Source organism: Toxorhynchites rutilus, chromosome 1 (assembly GCF_029784135.1).
Source record: "Toxorhynchites rutilus septentrionalis strain SRP chromosome 1, ASM2978413v1, whole genome shotgun sequence".
Classification (NCBI taxonomy): Eukaryota; Metazoa; Arthropoda; class Insecta; order Diptera; family Culicidae; genus Toxorhynchites; species Toxorhynchites rutilus.
In genome coordinates, this window is record NC_073744.1 from 46,308,575 (window position 1) to 46,329,113 (window position 20,539).

Consider the following 20,539-nt stretch of genomic DNA (forward strand, 5'->3'; position numbering starts at 1 on the left):
CACAATTAAAACCTCGAGTAATCGGTTACATATTACTAACATAGTTGTAAGCAAACATTGTCGAAATATTGAACTCCCGGCCCCGTTAGGCTGACGCCATATGAGCCTTAATAAAATATATATTTTGGATAAAAAAAAACAATTAACAAGTATCAAGTAGTCAAGTAAAAAACAATTGTTAGGTGTTGTATCTAGAACACAACTGCGACACAATAACATAGTTTCTTTTTTTTAATTTAATCACAATGACTGTGAATTCCAAAAGTGATGTCATGAGAATCCAATTTGCGTTGAAGTTGTTTTAAGAATTGAGAATATCTAATAGAATCATTGCTACGTTTTATTCATATTCATTTTCATTTTCAGTTATCAACAAGTTAAATTAGAACCCTAATAATACAAAATCTTGTCTATCTTGTGGTAGGTTACGGAGATGGAAATTTTTTATTGATTGTCTTGTTACATAGAAATCAATGAGCTCCAACGCTCATTGAATATATGAGCCATGCTTGCAATCATCGATTATTTTGACGTAGGATTACGTTTCCAGGAACATCTAGGGAGTACAAATAAAAAAGTCACAGGAGGGTTGTGTGCGAGGCACGACCGCATAGTTGACGTAGGATTCCGTTAGGCTATCTGTTGATTTTGGATATTTTTGAAAATTTACATCTGGCTTTATTCCCGTTTCCACTTCACGGTGAAAACGAAATGAACGGCACGCCATTGATCTAGGTTTTACGCGTTATTGAAGCGTCAAAGATAACTATGGGTTTTCAGGCAGAATGAACACCTTTCAAATGGAAATTATGAATGAAAATGACCTTCTCCGTATCAAAATAGTGTTCAATGTCAATGGAAAACTTTGTTTTCTTCATGTGGTAATATAATTTCTCAAAAAAAAATTGTATCTGAAGATAATTTTATATTATAATGATAAGTTGTAGTGGGAAACTAATTTCGTATCCAGATGTCGACACCGTACCGTTGTCATCACGGATAAACTTTATTTCGTTTCCACCGTGAAGTGGAAATGGGAATCAAGCCGATCGTTAAACTCTTTGATAATGATTTTGTGTTCCTGAAAAGGGCAATTTTGTTTGGTTATTGTTTGTTCACTCCAACAGTGTTTACCGAGTGACGATAACAGAAGTATGGTAAACAGTCGTTAGGTGGTGCTTATCAGATAGAAGACGCCGAAGATCTGATGATAACTGCCCTCTGTGACCCTAGACGAGATGCCTCCTGTATTATGTATGGATGAAATAATGAAAAAAACTCACCAATGTATTATAAGATAATTACCAATACCGAACACAATTATCAATTTTTCTCATCAGTAAAAACATGTTATTTTAATATAGAGAAAATAGCTTTTTTTTATATAAAAAACATATTTGAAATGGAAAAGGTAATTTTGCTTTATAATTTTTACTTCCTGAGTGTTTATTCAACCCAATGCGAAGTTTAATTGGACTAACAACACCTAATACTATATGTAGAGCATATGGGAAATCACTTTTTCGGATATTTCTTCACTTTTCCAATTTTATTTCGCCGCTTGAACTTTCCTTGGGTGAAAATGAACACAACACAACAGACAGCTTGAACCGTTTCATATATCAAGTCATTTTTAACACAACTGCTACCATGTACAATTTTACAATTATACTTGTGCTGAATTTTTCACAATACACGATCGGTCATTGATATTAAATTTCACCAAGCAACCAACATTAAAGTTCCAAATTTAAATTTTATTTGTTAGAATTATTCGTATCACTCACCCTACTTTCCCCCGGGCACCTTAGTTTTGATGTCTCTGTTAGGGAACACATTTCGGTGGGAACAAAGGCTCCCCCTTACTTTCAAGTATTTGCAATGTCGATCTCCCCATGCAGCTTGGTTTTGATGTCTCTGTTAGGGAACCGCCCACGTGTCGTCAATTTCGACCAATTAGAAATGGATATTACCGTTAGGATAGAGGTTGAGATTTCTCAATTGTTCGATAGTTAGTTTCATGACATATACAGGGTTTTCCATTTCGGGCTTCCTTAAGTATACAGCCCTGCGCTGACAACCGTTTGACATAGCTGTCAACCAAAGCGTCATATCGTTAGTTGAATGTTTGCCATTTTACAATATGGATCGTTTAAGCATCGCACAACGTGTTAATTTTGTTAAATTATACTATAAAAATGATGAAAAACCGGCAAATGTTTTTCGAGCATTACGGACGGGTTTTGGTCGTTATGAACGGCCTACAGAGCACACAATCGCTAATGTAGGGCGTAAATTCGAACAAACTGGATCCGTAGCGGATATTGTGAAACCTGTGCATCATCGTAATGTGTGTTCGGCCGAAAATATTGCTGCTGTTGCTGCCAGTGTGGAGGATGACCCGAATGTTTCGATTCCACGGCGTGTTCAGCAATTGGGCTTGTCAAACACATCATTGTGGCGAATTTTGCATTTGGACTTGCACCTACATCCATATAAAGTCCAACTGGTACAAAAATTAGAGCGTGGTGACCATGGAATGCGTCGGGCATACGTCGATTGGGTGAACGAACAACAGCAGCAAAATGCTGAATTTTCGCATCAAATTTTCATCAGCGATGAGGCACATTTCGAGCTCGGTGGCTATGTGAACACCCAAAATTTCCTTATATGGGGCTCAGAGAATCCACACGTGATTGATGAGAGGCCATTGTATCCGCCAAAAGTCACTGTTTGGTGCGCATTATGATCTAGTGGAGTCAACGGGCCGTATTTCTTTGAAAATGAGGACGGCGAGACGGTAACTGTGAATGGCCGCATGTTAACCGATTTTTTTTTTGCCACAAATTGAAGATATGAATACGGATGACATGTGGTTTCAGCAGGATGGCGCCACGTACCACACAACACGACCGAACATGGCCATATTGCGAACGAAATCTGAGGGACGCATAATTTCGCGTTTTGGTGATGCCAATTGGCAAAAAAAAGTCTAGCGGGTTCAAACCGCATGATCTGGACATGCGATTTGAACCCGCTAGACTTTTTTTTGTGGGGTTATGCGAAAGACCGTGTCTATGCCAGCTCTCCGCAAACTCTTGAACTTTTGAAAGACAACATTTGTGAAGTTATGACCGAGATACCGCCCCATATGTGCCGAAAAGTCATCGAAAATTACCTGTTCAATCAAGGTGTGCGAGGAAGCCCTAGGTGGACATTTGAATGATGTTGTATTTCACACACAATGGCATAAACCAAACTTTAATTTGAAATAAAAGTTTCATCGAAATTCGAATTCTAAGTGTGTTTTATTTCAATTTACTTTCGGAATTTAAAGTTGGAAAACCCTGTATTATTCTATTAAGTATAAAAATTGTTAGGAGCGTCGAAATCGATTGACGCAAAAATTTCATCAATCCATCATGAAATGACTTAGCAATAAGCGTTTGAAATTGGACAGTTTTCACGATGTGTTCGATTCTCGATTTTCAATTTGTACCCCAATATGTTCCCGGAAGACGTAATCCTACGTCAAAAACAAACATCGTTCACATCACGAAAATTGTTCAATGTTGAGATTAGATATTTCATAAGGGATTCATGATATTTTGCATCAATCGGTAACACAGTTTCTGATAGATAATATGTTAAAATTACGTTGAAAATAGAACTTTTAACAAACCGTAATTTATGAAGATCGCATGGAGTTTTTCTAACACGCACTGTAAAATCTGTTCACCCATGCTCACCAATGTTTATAAAACCGGTCAATATTGTAAAAAAACTAGTTATGACTGTATTATATTAACCATTCCATGCTAAACCGATATAGTGGTTCTCCGATTATCGTGAAAATTAGTAGTTTTGTTCCTTATCGCAGAATATTAGACAAATTTTTCGCAACTGTAGTTAATTTTCCAAACTGCTAATGGGCTTCAATTTGATATGTCGATCATTTGAATCGACACAATTCTTTAAAAGTTTTTATTTTTTTAAGAAAGTAATTTTCGGAAAAAAGGAGGAAGAATAATTTTTTGATACCCTGAAATAAATGGTCACTCTAACGAAAAAAAAAATAAAAATAGGGGTCTAATGTTTTGCGATAAAAAACAAAACTGCCAATTGTCACGTAAATCCAAGAAACACTTTATCGGTTTGGCAAGGAATGACTGATATATAGAATTTTTACAATATTGCAATCACGAATCATCCTTTCATGCGTCCAGATTCACTTTGAACCCTTCAACCAGTGATTTAATCATAATTACATTTTCCGTATGTCCACGTGTGTCACGAAAATATATATTCATATTTTTTTCCCGCTGTATGACATTGTTGCACCGGTTTCATCCCGTCTACGCAAATTGGACTCATCATTTGGTGATACACGAACAGATAAGGGCGTCAAGGTTTTTTTTCCCAGAAATGAGACGAACATGAAATCATTGGAAAAAACACGCCGGAAGAGAATGAGGTTGTTTATTAAATTAATATCTCCCAGTTGGGTAAGGAGCAATATTGTCGATCTATGAAAAACATTTGTGTTATCTTGAAACATTCTCTGGAAAAATGGATTTTCAAACGGAGAAGTGAGAAGAACCTATTATGTAACAAGAGATTTCAGCATAGAAAATAAACACAGCGGTAACCTTCTATTGTGTGTACTAACAAATCTGCCCAGCGAGGATGTTTAATTAGTTTGCCGTCCTATAAATATATATTTCCCTTTGTGAGTTCATGCTGTTTTTCCTCAAATCGCACCAGTATTGTCGGGGCAACATTCGAACCGTGTTCCATGACTTGTGAAAAATACAGACTGCGCTTATCACTGCTGAAAGTACTACCGGTGGCACTGTTGGAGGTAAATAGTATTGCAGCTGCTGTTGGAAACTGAAACAATTGCGCAAACACTAATTAAGATTTTCCCTGGCCGAGATAAACAGACCGTGACGCAGTGTACATTGCAAATGTACACGGAACTTTGCTGGAATGCTGAACAAGATAAACATGATGGTGTATATGTTTAATGCGCTCTAGTGCTATCCGTTCGGTGCGATAAACGGGAACTGATAACATAATTTTACGAACAAGAATGTAATTCGATTTGTGTACGCAAGTTTCCTAAGAGACACATGTGAAATAGAAACCAACTATCAAACTATTTATTTGTTTTTTATTATTTTTATACTTCCGAAAACATTAGAAAGAAATGTGATAACAATATACACTCAAATCCAGACGAACTGGACATACAAGAACAAATTCACTTCAATTCGGGCCTAAGAAAGAAAACTCAGCATTTTTACACATGATTTTTTTTTCTAGGTAGTATTCAAAAGAACATCGTGTCTCATTATTTTATCTGTTTAATCACGGAGAATGTTTTGCACTTATTCCATATTCATTGAAAGCGCCCAAATCGGTTTCGCTATTATGAACTGAATTCAATTCTCGAAAGAGCACTCAGCATTAATTTCCAATGCACTTTCCACTCTATTTACAGAAGTTCCAATACGGCGACCGAGACCTCGCCTCGTGTACATTTCTCGAGAACGAGCAATTCTCCCGCGCTGCCTTCCATATTGCGTTCTTCTCGAGCTCCTACCTGGTGCCACTGGTTCTGATCAGTGCCCTGTACATGTGTATGCTGTCCCGGCTGTGGCGGAGTTCGGTCGGGGGTCGTTCCGCGGAGTCCAAAAAGAGCAAGAAACGTGTCACCCGGCTAGTGGTGGTAGTGGTCGCAGCCTTTGCCTCTCTATGGTTTCCCATTCAGGTAAGTTCTATCAGTGCCATCATCAGAGCACACATGGAGTACGCGATAATTGGTAATGGAACTAATTGATTTCAATCATCATCGGTGAACGGGGTTTCCACTCTGTGATAGAGTGATATTCTCGCCATGAAATGAAAAGTTAAATTGTCCACGTAAGCTCGTGGCCAGCGGAAACCACGTAATCAAATTCTCACTGTTATATGATCAGATAACATTTTAGATTAATTTCCCCTAATTTGTATTCTGCACCACCGCTGTGCGATGATTGCACACTGGCCGAGTGAAATATTCCATGAAGAAATTAATTGCGGATTGGTTTGGATTGTAATAAATTTTAATTAGAAACTAATTATAATGGGTCTCAGTTTCTATTTTTGGTTTTTATAAAAATTATGGGTCGTATATACTTGACAAAAAAAAATCAGAGGAACGATTAACTTAAAACTTTTATCGATCGACTAAAAAAGTCTGTAAAGGTATGGTATGAAATGAAGGTATGAAATTTTGCAGGGGTTTTGAAGCTGAAGCTGAGGGTTTTTTTACTTAACATATCCAAAAATCATAGATGTTTTTGACGTAGGACTACGTCTTACATTAAGGGTGCCAAATCAGAAAACAGGTCACGTTTTCATGAAATAAAGTTTACGTTAATAACTATTTTTGCTGCGAACGGTTTGACGATTTGCGTACCAATCGAAACGGAAACTTTCTAAGATTGGTTTGATATGCTATACATTACAATCCCATGGTCTGTATATGGTTTAAATTGATGAAAATTGGAAGCATTTCCATTTCCCCATACATTTGTGTACTTTCCCGAACAGAGCTGTCAATAACGAGCAACTTAAGCAGCCGCAGGAATAGAAACAGTCGGAGACGAATGAATTGTTGGATTTAAAATTTCCGTAAATAAATGAAAAGAAGAAGAAGAATAGAAACAACGAAGGGGGATAGCGAAAAGAGAATATTTGCGAAGTAAGTAAGCTGCGTATAAGTATCATCTCCTCTGAGGAAAATTCTTAGAATTTTTCTGTGCCCAAACCATCGAAAGTCGCTGATTCTGCTCGTTTTGTGTTTTACGTTTCCCCCGAGCGGTGAACGCTAGCTGTACATGTAAATGGCACACCTTCGATACTTTTTGTTGCCATTCGTATTTGCTCTCGTGGGCATCGGCTCTGTCCTGACGCAATAAGCTCCTAGCTTTGTTAACGGTTTTGACCGAGAGTCGAGAAACGATTTTTCATAAAGGTCATCCTCGCGATGTTTCATTTTTATCGCTGCAACTGTGTGCATCGGTTAGACGCGTGTTTGATGTTTGTTGAATGGCGATGCACGGAAGATGCGTCTCGTTAAATACTCAGTGCAATGCGTGCATTGATATAAAGAAACAAATTGCGACATATGACCAATTACTGTATTGTTCTAGCAAAGGCAACAAAAAATCGTTGCATCTCGAAATGATTCTACAAACCACGCAAGCCATTAAACCTTTTCAGCGTCCCCGGAACTTTTTACTAGAAAGTTATTTATGAACTTTCGACGTATTCGCGAATAATATCCGAAATGCTAAACCAACAAATTTCAAAAACAAAAGATTGCGTAGTCCTACGTCCTAAGCGGTCGTGTCTCGGATACAACCCCTCGATTTTTTTTTGTCTTTATTAGAAAGACTTTCAGCGTTAGGCTGGTTCACCAAACGTTTGATAATTCTTCCGTGCATATATTTTGTCCTAGGCATCATACCAAACGTAAAAGGTCTGTCATAAAATTTACTTTTAACAAAGAACAATTTTTCACAATGCATGAATTGACTTTACATGGGATTTGTTCAATCTGTTTACTTACAAAGCAAATATATTGAATTCAATTGAATTTGGAAACTGTTTTATTCATTCAAGAATTTCAATACAAACGAATGATTGCTAAGCTAAGGTAATCCACGTCAACCTTGCGGTTCTATCATAGATATAACCGACCCATTTTTATTTTTGAATTTTGACTCATAATCAATGCCAGAACGAATATCGTTTCGAATGTGATAATATCAATTGATTCTGATATGAGGTATATGGATCTCGTGGTGGACTGAACCAGACTGCCGTCGCTCCGTAGCATCCCAATTTGCTGCGCTCTGTCGATGCCTGTGTTGGTCTCCATCACGTGCGATGTTTTCTGCCGATCGAACTTCGCCAGAATGCTGATTGTTTCCAACGCTGAGATCGTATAGGGGAAAGACGGGCACCCCTGTATAATTGATAAATAACATTTTTATTTTAAAATTCAATAATGTACAAACTTGCAATACAGTGTATCAATACCTTTGACTTAGCTGGCTTTCTGTTAAAATTGTAAATAAAAACAAAAAAAAGTAATCTTAAAAGAGTAGCTCGATGTAAATTTTCGTCTGCAGAAAATAAAGTTTCTCATTCATTTCGTTTTTTATCATCTGTGGAGGCGATCTGGCGTAGTGGTAACATCCATGCCTCTCACGCTAAAGGTCACGAGTTCAATTCTCACTCCCGACATTCTTCCAAAAATGGAAGTAAAAAAAAGTCACGAACCAGCCAAATGAGTTGAAAATCACTATAATACAGATATAAAAAAAAATCGTTTTTTAACAAGTAATTTTTACTTCAAAAATATTGACGAAATTAAAATATCAATCATGTCGGGTAAGACAGAAACTCCACCGACAAAGAACAAACATTTTGTTTTGGAAACAATTTGATTATCTCCTCCTTCTTTTATTAACAAATACCCACTAACTACGTTCGCAAGTGCAACCACATATCATGGATGAATCAGCAGAGCGGTTTTTAAAACGTTATCCGAATTTGTCATTCCGAATGCCGGAAGCTAAAGGGTGTGTCACATCAAATTGCATCACGGAAAAAACGCTGTAGAAATTCGCCCAGTAGACCGATCCTTTTGAAAATTTTAGACAGTAAAATAAAAACTATTAAACAACTTTTGGCATTTTCTTTTTATTCATACTTCGAGCCCAAGCCCGTATGCTCGCACCTTCCTCTTTACCCCGTCCATAAGGTTCTGTACAACGTCAGGTTGTAGTTTTTTTTGAACAGAAATCCATTTTCTCTTGAAGTCCGCCTCCGATTTGACAACTTTTGGGTTCTTCCGGAGGGCCTGCTTCATAATCGCCCAATATTTCTCTATTGGGCGAAGCTCCGGCGCGTTGGGCGGGTTCATTTCCTTTGGCACGAAGGTGACCTCGTTGGCTTCGTACCACTCCAACACGTCCTTTGAATAGTGGCACGAAGCGAGATCCGGCCAGAAGATGGTCGGGCCCTCGTGCTGCTTCAATAGTGGTAGTAAGCGCTTCTGTAGGCACTCCTTAAGGTAAACCTGCCCGTTTACCGTGCCGGTCATCACGAAGGGGGCGCTCCGCTTTCCGCAAGAGCAGATCGCTTGCCACACCATGTACTTTTTGGCAAACTTGGATAGTTTCTGCTTGCGAATCTCCTCCGGAACGCTGAATTTGTCCTCTGCGGAGAAGAACAACAGGCCCGGCAGCTGACGAAAGTCCGCTTTTACGTAGGTTTCGTCGTCCATTAACAGGCAATGCGGCTTCGTCAGCATTTCGGTGTACAGCTTCCGGGCTCGCGTCTTCCCCACCATGTTTTGCCTTTCGTCGCGGTTAGGAGCCTTCTGAACCTTGTATGTACGCAGGCCCTCCCGCTGCTTGGTCCGCTGGACGAATGAACTTGACAAATTCAGCTTATTGGCGACATCCCGGACCGAACTTCTCGGATCACGTCTAAACTGCTTAACTACGCGCTTGTGATCTTTTTCACTGACGGAGCATCCATTTTTGCCGTTCTTCACCTTCCGGTCGATGGTTAGGTTCTCGAAGTATCGTTTTAGTACTCTGCTGACCGTGGATTGGACGATTCCCTGCATCTTACCGATGTCCCGATGTGACAACTCCGGATTCTCGAAATGAGTGCACAGCATTAATTCACGACGCTCTTTTTCGTTCGACGACATTTTTCCAAATTTACGAAAAATTGACAGTGAAGCATGGTCAACGTGATCTATACACTCTTATCTGATTATAACCGAAAGCTGAAGATATAATTCCTAAAAATTAAATTTCTACAGCGTTTTTTCCGTGATGCAATTTGATGTGACACACCCTTTATTTTAGACATGAAAAAATGAGAAAAATTACAAGCCCTTCTAGGTGATTTTAGTCTAGTTTTTTTTTGTTAGATTATCTTTAAGATATATTTGAACACCTCCAAAACTTATCGAGTACATAAACTTGAATTTTCAGTTAGTGTCCATCTTTCCCACCCCAAGTGTCCGTCTTTCCCTACTCAATCTAATTTTTTCAAAGACAAATTTTATTATAAAAAGAGCTCTAGACTATCAATTTGTGGTGAGATGGCTATATATTTTTTATGAAATTCACGAAAAAATCAACTTTTACTTAGGGTTACCACCCTTCCCCTACGTAGTGGTGAATGCTAGGTTGACCTCATAGCGGTGAACGAAAACCCTATAGGAGCGAAAGATAAGTTAGTTGTTTTCTTTCCTTCCTGCGCTGTGGAGGCGCTGATGATTACAGTTACAGTTGTTCCTCATCAGCTGTTATTTCCCGTTAGTTTGTCTACGATGTGTCTGCAATTATTTGGGTTTTGTGCGGCGAAACAGCTTACGTGGGGAATTCCTGGTCAGGGTAGTAGCAAGGTGCTCGTACTGTGAATAACATTAAATAAATCATTCGCTTGACATTTGAAGCGACGGTGCTGCTGCAAGCATTGACTGCATGTGTGAACTAATGGAGACGTTGACGTTCTTATCCGTAACGTTCTATGTGAATCGCTTTTAACGATACCATCGATCATGTATGACATCTTGGGGAAACTGAAAAAATTGACATGGGCTATTTCACTTTGAAATTAATTTCCTTTACAACAAGATGAGCAATACAATCCTCAGAGAAAGAGCGATCAGACGAGCATTGGGTTGAATCGGGCGACACTTGATAATGAAAGTGTCATTGGACAACAATGAAAAAAAGCAAATCACACTGCTAGGATTAGCATATTAGTCAATGTTCCTCAAAACTGCTAGGACCATGCCAGCGGGAACTAAGTAAAGAAGATGGGCGTATGTGCACATCTTGTCCTTCTGAGAGCAAGCTGCCGCTTCGTTGCCTGCCCTGGTCGATGGAAAACAATGTAATGATGGATTGGCAGAAAAATGCTATAGCGTAGTCCAGTCACGGCACGGATTGTTGTGTCGACAAACTGAAGTTATTCGCCGGATTAGAGGAAAGGCACATGCCCGATTACTACACTTCGCTGGGGCGATTATCCTGTGAGAGCAAAATAGTTATGACGATGATAGATGATTGCTGATCGATGAAAGCATTTTCATGCAATTTAGCGTTAAGGTACAATAATTATATTTGACTGTGTGCTCAAGATTTGCTAACAGCACTAAAACGAAACGGGTTTGACGGAACTTTGAACAACAACGGCTCGTACACATTTAGTACTTCTCGGTGCTACCGCCAGAAAATCACGTCTTGTATTGAATCTTCCCCCCTTCAGAGGGAATCCATATTTTCAGAACATTCTCCTTTTAACGCTATTTCCCTTACGGCATCGTGATAAATGTATTTTAGTCGCTTTTGCACGGTTTGTATACACTTTCAAGCATTTGGGTAGTGTCGAGTATGTCGAAAGAAACCTTTCTTTGATGACAAAATAAATATTGTGTCACACGATGCAATCAGCTGGGATTGAGACATTAACACTGAAATTGAAATATTTGTGTTCGTATTTATTCCACAAAATATCCACAGTGCATGTTGAGATACGAAAGTACACAGATGGGTTAGATGATAGCTGATATTGTGTGTACATGTTGTGCCATGTTGGGGCAACAATCTCGGTTCAGAAATGAAGTTGAAGGACATATCCGACAGAATCCATCATTCATAATATGGATCGAACCAATTGAGTTTTTCCAACAAACTCAAACTGTATTATATGTTGTGATAGAATAAACTAGCGTAAACATTCGCGTTTCAAACTTTTAATTTAGTTTTCGCGTTTTGGAAATTTCGCTGCATCATCTGTTTTGGACACATGCTCATTATCCTGTAAATTGAACCTGTGAATGAATACGTCAAGCTTGTGTGTGCTGAAAGCGTACCATGAATTAACACGAGCGGAAAAATTAATTTCGGGATACCTTCAGGGATACGTTAAGCAAAACGTTTAAAATAATTGCTTACCTGTCACTTCATTAGGGCAAAATTAATTAATTTCATTGCTTCTAATTGCAGGTCATCTTGGTGCTCAAAAGTATAGGCGTGTTCGTGCCAGATACCTATTTTAAGATCTCACTCCAAATCATCTCGCATGTGCTGGCGTACACGAGCTCCTGCATCAATCCGCTGCTGTACGCGTTTCTGTCCGAGAATTTTCGGAAAGCGTTCCGGAAGGTAAGTTTGTTTCTTTAACCTGCAGTCGAACATTTATTGTAAATAAAAGGTGTGCTGGAATTCTGAAAATTGAAACACTAAAATTCTAGAGAACGAGCTAGATGGTCGGAAAATTAGCGAAAACAAGTTTTGACGTAGAACTACGTCTTTAATGCCAAACCCTGCACCCTTAATGCCAAATCAGAAAACAGGTCACGTTTTTATGAAATAATGTTAACGTTAATGATTATTTTTTCCGCTAACGGATTTTGGCGATTTGCATACCAAACGAATCGGAAATTCCCTAAGATTTTTTTGATATTCTATACATTACAATCGCATAGTCTGTATATGTTTTAAATTGATCAAAATTGGTAGCATTCCCATTTCCTCATACATTTGTTCTGTCCATTTGTGTGCTTTCCCGAATGGAGCTGTCAATAACGAGCAACTTATCGACGAGCAACGACGGGGAAATCATAAGATGTAAAGTCTCCGTGAACAAAGGAAAAGAAGAAGAACGGAGGGGAATATTTGCCTAGAGTATAAACAGTGTATCTCGCTGAGGCAAACTTTCATTCTTCGTGAAGAAATCGACTGAACAACATCGTTGCTGGGTGAGCTGGACGGCGAGGGATCGAATGCCTTTCTCAAAGAAATTCCAACTGTCCAAGGGCCTTTTTGAAGTTTAGAGACGAATGAACTGAAGAAGTTTAAAGTCTCAAGCAAGGAAGGAAGGCAAACTTTCAGTATCGTTCTGTATTCAAAGCAATGAATATCGTTATTCCTTGTTTTGTGTCATCACATGTCTTCGTATCGGACTGAGCTGTGGACGCGACCAAATTTCTCACTCGCTGATGTCTCTTACATTGCAATCATTACATCAAACTGACGCTATTCCATTAAGGTTGAGAACTACATAATTGAGTGGGGAATGATTAAACTAGGCTATCATCGGCTCACCAAGAAAATAATTGTTCTGGAATTTTGTGTGTCATTTGGTTTCGCATGACAGTAGCAAAACTATCCCCACCAAGGATGAAGCCTAAGCTAATCGAGACTGGATATATTAATAGAAAGGGCTTCTGTTGAGAAGAGCGTAAAGCGGAGAAAAGTGTGTGTATTTTTAATTGCTTCAAGCTAGTACATCTTCGCTAAAACCCCATTTCTATCTGCTCCCGTGTGCATTGGCCCGGTCGCGATGCAACAATCGTCTATTTTTTTATGCTATGATCGACGATTGGTTGCTGTTGCAATTTATGTAGTCTTAATGACACATATAAACAAGGAGGGGAGATAGCGGGAGGGAAATATTTACGGTATTAGTAATGAATCTCTGCTGAGGAAAATATTCAGCCTTTTTACAAGCAGTTAATATTGTTTGTTTTCTGTCATCAATGCATTGAACTGACGCTATGGTGAAGCAGGTGTCAAGGATGTGCTTTTCGAGGTTATGGAGATTAACAGATAGAGTTTATTTCGTTTATTTAGTCACCAAGAAAGTAAAAAACTTTCTCCACTAAGTATGACAGCTGCGCTTATCTCGATCATGTATTGTTCTGCGAGCACAAGAATGAATCATCAAATGATTCTACAATAAAAAAAACATTTCAGGGCGACCAAACTGGTAGAATGGTTATTTCAAAATTTTCGTAGCATTATTAAATAATATTTGCAATTATGAACGAGCGACTAAGCGTAGTTCTGCGTCAACAATGCGGTCGTGTCTTGAGCACAACCCCCTATAATTTTTTTTGATACCAAATAGTGTTAATCGTTTCAACAAGCCAGGGAAGTGCAACATGAAGATATTTGCATGATATCATCATTCAGAAATGGGAACTGTTTAGCGCGTTTCATATATCAACATTGTTTCGGAAAACTATCTAAGTGTGAAATATGAAGGGTGGATCGGTAAAAAAGCTATCAACTCAAAAATTGTGCCTTTCTCTTAACCATGCATTAAATAAAATAAGTCTAGGGCATTGATAAGACTAAAATAAAATCGTGGGACATATGATGAAGTCGCTAATTGTGGATAATCGAAATCCAACGTGCCCCACGATTTTATTTTAGTCTTATCAATGCCCTAGCATAATGAAGGAGAGGTGTGATAACTGATAACTGCTACTTGCCTAATTATTTTCTAGTTTTTAGTACATTGTCATGTTTAATCACAATTAAACCATTTAACTTAAAATGTTTTTTTTTACTTATTTTATTTTCTAGTTTTCAGTACATTATCTGTTTCATTAGAATATTTCTCTACAAGAAAATCATTGTACTGTATTCTATCAGTCAAATAATTTCATTTGATACCGATATTGAGTGGATTGCAGAAAACACATAGTGTATTCTCCAAGTCAAGTTCGTTCGTTTAATACACAGATCTCAATCATCCTTTTTTTTTGACGTGGGACTACGTCTCACAGTTAATAGATGCGTAGAAATATTCACTATCAATTGATGCAAACATCTTGCCGATCCGGTAAGGCATGTTCGAGTTATAAGTGTTCGAAATCTTTCATTTTTTCCTGCATGTTCTGTGTTTAGGTTTTCATTTTACCCCACATATAAAATGAAATCCACAGAACATGCAGGAAAAAATGAAAGATTTCGAACGCTTATAACTCGAACATTTCTTACCGGATCGGAAAGATGTTTGCATCAATTGATAGTGAATATTTCTACGCATCTATTTATTGCGATGTTATTTACACGGTTTCCCCAACACAGCCATCAAAACCAAACAGCCTTGGGGAAATCGGCATTGCAAATACATGAGCGTACGGGGACTTTGTTCTCGCCGAAAAATGTTCCCTAACACAGACTTCAAAGCCAAGCAGCGTTGGAGAAATCGGCATTGCAAACAGATGAAAGTAGAGGGAGCTTTTGTTCCCATCGAAATGTGTTCCCTAACAGAGATTTCAAAACCAAGGTGCCAGGAGGAAATCGGTATTGAAACTTCATGCAAGTCGGGGGTATTTTTGTTCCGACTGAAATGTGTTTCCCTAAAACAGACTTCAAACCCATGTAGCGTGGGGAAATTGACATTGCAAATTCATGCAAGTCAGGTATATTTTTGTTCCGGTTGAAATGTGTTTCCCCACCACAGACTTCAAATCCAAGCCTTCTGGGGAAATCGGCTTTGCAAATGAATGCAAACTGCGAGTACTTTTGTACTCACTTGCCTTTGGGCAGACTGGAATATGTTTCCCTACCACGACCTTCTAAACTTAGGAACCAGGGAAAATCGTGCAGACACGCGAATGAACTTTTAAGTTTCAAGCAAATTCGCGGTTCGAGAAGTACGTACACTTGAGAGATGCAACTCGAACATTTCTTACTGGATCGGAAGGATGTTTGCATCAATTGATAGTGAATATTTCGACGCTTCTATCACAATCAATAAAATGTTGTTTTAAATGTTGATTGAATAACTGTAAAATGTTAAGCGTTATCTAAACGCCCTAACTGCCTCGTTTTGATTGGCCCGATTTACGGTTTCCCCAACACAGCCATCAAAACCAAGCAGCCTTGAGGAAATCGACATTGCAAATACATGGAAGTAGGAGGATTTTTGTTCTTACCGAAAAATGTTCCATAACACAGATAACACATAACACAGACTTAAAACCATGCAGCGTTTGGAGAAATCGGCATTGCAAACACATGAAAGTATAGGGAAAATTTGTTCCAACCGAAATGTGTTCCCTAACAGAGATTTCAAAACCAAGGTGCCTGGAGGAAATCGGCATTGAAAATTCATGCAAATCGGGGGTATTTTTGTTCCGACTGAATTGTCTTTCCCTAACACAGAAATTGGCATTGCAGAATGTCATCATTCTTTGTGTGGACACCGACTGGACAACATCATTGCTGGACGAACTTAACAACGAGAGATCGAGTGCCTTTCTCAAGGAAATGAGGGTGGAGGTGTAGCACAGGAGTAAAGCAAAGTTTTTCCAAGGGCCTTTCTAAAGGCTAGAGATGAATGAACTGAAAAAGTTTCAAATCTCTATAATCAAAAACCAAACCATACCATTGCAGAAACATGCAAGTCGGGGGTATTTTTGTTCCGACTAAAATGTGAAACATCAGAAACAAGGTGTCTGGGGAAATCGGCATTGCAAACACTCGAAAGTAGGGGAGTATTTGTTCCCACCAAAATATGTTCCCTAACAGACATTTCAAAATCAAGGTGCCTGGAGGAAATTGGCATTGCAAATTCATGCAGGTTGGGGATATTTTTGCTCCGACTGAAATGTGTTTCCCTAACACAGACTTCAAAACCAAGATTTCTGGGGAAATGGGCTTTGCAAACAAATGAAAGCTGCGAGTACTTTTGTATTCGCTTGGCTTCCTGTAGACTAGAATATTGCGCTTACATGGCATTCGTTCAATCTTCTTACTCACAAATCAAACATATAGAATTCAATTGAATTCGGAAATTATTTCATTCAAAGAAGAATTTAATCTCTACAAACAAATAATTGCTAAGCTAAGGTCCCACGTCAACCTTGCGGTTATATCATAGATATAACCCACCCATTTTTTTTGAGATGATATTATAAGTTTTAAAATGACAGCAGAGATAAAGGTGTTTTATAAACTCGGTCAGTTCCTATTGGTCAAATTTCTATTAATTTGGGATAACCCTACAGACATACAAACAGTTCAAGCTAAATAAAACCGTTTAATAAAGTAATTTGCTATTTTGTAATTGCGGCCATCATGGATTTGGATTTGGATTTGATACCCATAATAATAGGGTTTTGAGGAAATATGTAGTCCGCCATTTCGTAGTGGCAGCCATCTTGGTGCCATCAGCCATCAGGTGCTCCCGTGGCCGAGTTGTTAGCGTCCCACACTATCATGCCGGGGGTTCGGGCTCGATTCCCGTTCTGGCCGGGGGATTTTTCGTCAAAGAAATTTTTCCGGCTTGCACTGTGGTCACGCGTATTCTAGAGCTTGCCGCTCCAGAGTACATTTAAGGCGTGTTATTCGGCATAGAAAGCTCAAACAAGTATTACTAATAAAAATGACGCAAGTAATGCTACGTTGAGAAGGCAAAAGTTCCGCTGGAACGTTATAGCCATCCAAGAAGAAGAAGCCATCTTGGATTTGCATTTTTTCATAAATAACCGTGTTCTACTAGTGAAGCCATTTCATTTTATACCCATATTAACACTCCTATACTCGCGCATTGGTCTGTCAGACCGAGAAATCAATAATTCGTTCATTTCTCAGAAAATATCAACACTACGACTTTGCGATTCTCTCTAGCTTCGTTATTCGTCGTTCGTCATCATTTAGCGTATCGCATGTGTTGGTACAAAGGGGACATGTGCCACTTTTTTAACACATTCGGTCTGACACACCGATGCGAGTATAGGAGTAACTTTTTTGGACAAGTGCATTTCTTCATATTCTAGAATATTGTTGAATGAAGGCATAAATTAATGTTAGTGACGTGGAATATTTATTGAATATAATGCATAGGATCATTACCGGACTATTCTTATTTGATTTCAGTCCTTTTTGAAACTATTCATCGATATATTCGTCGTTAGATTCATACGTTCAAAAGCAAAATATAAATGTTTGACTTTCGTATAGTTTATTCGCTAAATATAATGGTCATACATTTACACACTTGTGAAAGAATTTCTCTTGTGGAAGAATTGTAAACAGTAAACTATGAACTAATCGATAGCTTATTGTAATTTTTAACAGTTACAGTTTCGAGGATATTTTTTTTTATAATGGACAATATCGACATGAAAACAAGAAAAAGAAAAGGACATTCCTAGAAATCCTTTTATATCATCTTTTTATGCTCCATCTAAAAAAAGGCATTAATTTTTAGTTTACCAAAAAAACAGAGACAAAGAATATTAGGAATATGCAAACTTTATATTCCAGAACTTTTATCATCTGGTAATTATCTAGAAGGTCGTTATTTATTGTTCTCTTCGATAAAAGACCCGAAAACACGCATCAACTGCATGAAATGTAAAAAATATGTTTGTTTCGAGCATGCAGTTATGCTATGTTCTGATTCTTAGTCCAATGAAACCACAATCGATTAATACGTTTTTATGTTATTTTATAGCTCTTTATACTTCCATGAATTATATTCAGTTGCTTACTTTTAATTGATAACAGTGAAAAATTCGAATTCCGTTATTTGTGTTGGAGTATCAAAAATTACTCTATTTTGAGGAGGCTGAATAAGATGACTATTAAAACATAATAAAGACGAAGAAAACATATTTTTTGGAGTTTTTTCATTCAATCATACCCTCTTCTTCAAATAAATGCCAATAAAGCCTGTAAAATACACAATGGCAACATTACAGAGAAGTTCAATTTTCGGTCTGTAACACCGTGCGCGAGTATACGTGTTATGATTTTGCACGCGAGTACAGGAGGGTTAATGAGGTTTTGAAAAAATATGTAGTCCACCATTTTGTAGTGGCAGCCATCTTGGATTTACATTTTTCCTAAATAACCGTATTCTACTAGTCAAGCCCTTTCATTTGATACCCATATTAACGGGGTTTTGACATAATATGTAGGCCGCAATTTGGTGGTGGCAGCCATATTGTATTTGCATTTTTCATAAATAACAGCCATCTTGGATTTGCATTTTTCATAAATAACTGTGTCAAGCACTTTCATTTGATACCCATATTGATGGGGTTTTGGAAAACCCATATCGATGAGGTTTCGAGAAATATGTGATCTGCCATTTTGTAGCGGCCGCCATCTTGAATTTTCAAGATGAAATACGCAGTTTTATAATAGGGGGTCAAATTTCTATTAATGTGGGTCAGCGCTACAGACGTTACGTTACAAACATACAAACATACAAACAGATTACAGGGCAAGCTAAATAAAACCGTTTGATAAAAATAACAAAACATCAACATCTATTATTGTGTTTTCAATGTTTAGTTCAGTTCTGTGAAACCGGAAACCAGGACACCATTTGGAGTATTATTATTATTATTATTATTTTTATTAATCCGTTTACTTTTACAGGCTCAGTTACATAGATTTAAAGGAGCCAAACTCTTAACTATATTTTTACTAGAATATATTAACATGTTTTCTTAATTCTATGGTTAATAAAATAGGAAACCGATTACTCGCGGTCGACTCGATTTCAGAAGGAATATTTTCATTAGATAAAGGATAGGATGTGTGCGACTTACCTCGACGAGAGTCCGTAAAAGAGTGGGTGAATGGTTGGTGGGGAGATGCTCGGGTCGTGTGTGTGAATTGAGGCGTTACTCGTTTAACGGCTTTGTACTACTCCGCTTGCAACGGTGGATGATGGTACTAGCATAGTTAAGCTCCATTCACAATAGCGTTATATATGCCACACAGGATGTAAGGAGATTGTAACAATGTTCACACTCACACTCACATGCACATTCTCATTCATATTCACACTTCACACTCAATTCACACACAAAACTATCTTTCCATCTAATCATTTGGAGTATTGAGTGAGTTAAATTCACGGATTTCTGAAGAGCTACAAAAACTCCATTCAAAAGCAATTGTCCTTGAATTCAAGTTTCCGTTTGTTTGTCCCCTGGTTTGTAAATGGTTAAAATTCATGAAAACTTTAGGCGTTTCCATTTTTCCATACATTTGTTCTGTCCATGTGTGTGCTTTCCCGAACAGAGCTGTCTATAACGAGCAACTTATCGACGACCAACGAAGGGGAAATCGTAGGATTTGAAGTCGCCGTGAACAAAGGAAAAGTAGAAGAATGAAGGGGAATATTTGCCTTGAGTATAAACAGTGGATCTCGCTGAAACAAACTTTCATTCGGCATCGGACTGTATAGTAATCCAGTTCACTTTGCTTTCACTGCGATTCGATCTAAGATTGGACCCCACCAGTGGTAATCCAACTTGGATATCGTCGTTTGCTTTTTCTGTTCGTTATTCGTATCGTGTGTTTTTCTTCCCGCGTCATAAATTAGACGTTTCGCGTAGTGTGTTATGAGCAAAAAGAAGAGAGAGGCAGGCTCTAGCCCTGCAAAAAACGAACGCATTGCCAGGGGCAATGAAATTTCGAGGCAAGCGTCATCTAATGATGCACGCGATGTTGGTGTAGTGAAAAGCGCTCGCACTGAACCGAGCTTTCGCGAGTGTGACACCGCATCGAACAACAGCAAAATAGACGATTTCGGCGCGTCGGTCGAAAATGTAAACGGCTTCTTTGGTGCCTTTGAGAATGCATTAATGCATTAAACTGACGTTATGGCAAAGCAGGCGTTAAGGTTATGC

At 38.3% G+C, this 20,539-nt stretch overlaps 1 protein-coding gene across 1 annotated transcript in view; it reads left to right on the top strand.

Moving 5' to 3' along the window:
* LOC129762723 (allatostatin-A receptor-like) overlaps positions 1–20,539 on the top strand; it is a 229,704-nt gene that overhangs the window by 138,181 nt on the left and 70,984 nt on the right. Inside the window, exons 2-3 of the mRNA XM_055761237.1 lie at positions 5,504–5,773; positions 12,093–12,251. Coding sequence (XP_055617212.1) covers positions 5,504–5,773; positions 12,093–12,251 — 429 coding nt within the window. The remainder of the gene's footprint in view (positions 1–5,503; positions 5,774–12,092; positions 12,252–20,539) is intronic.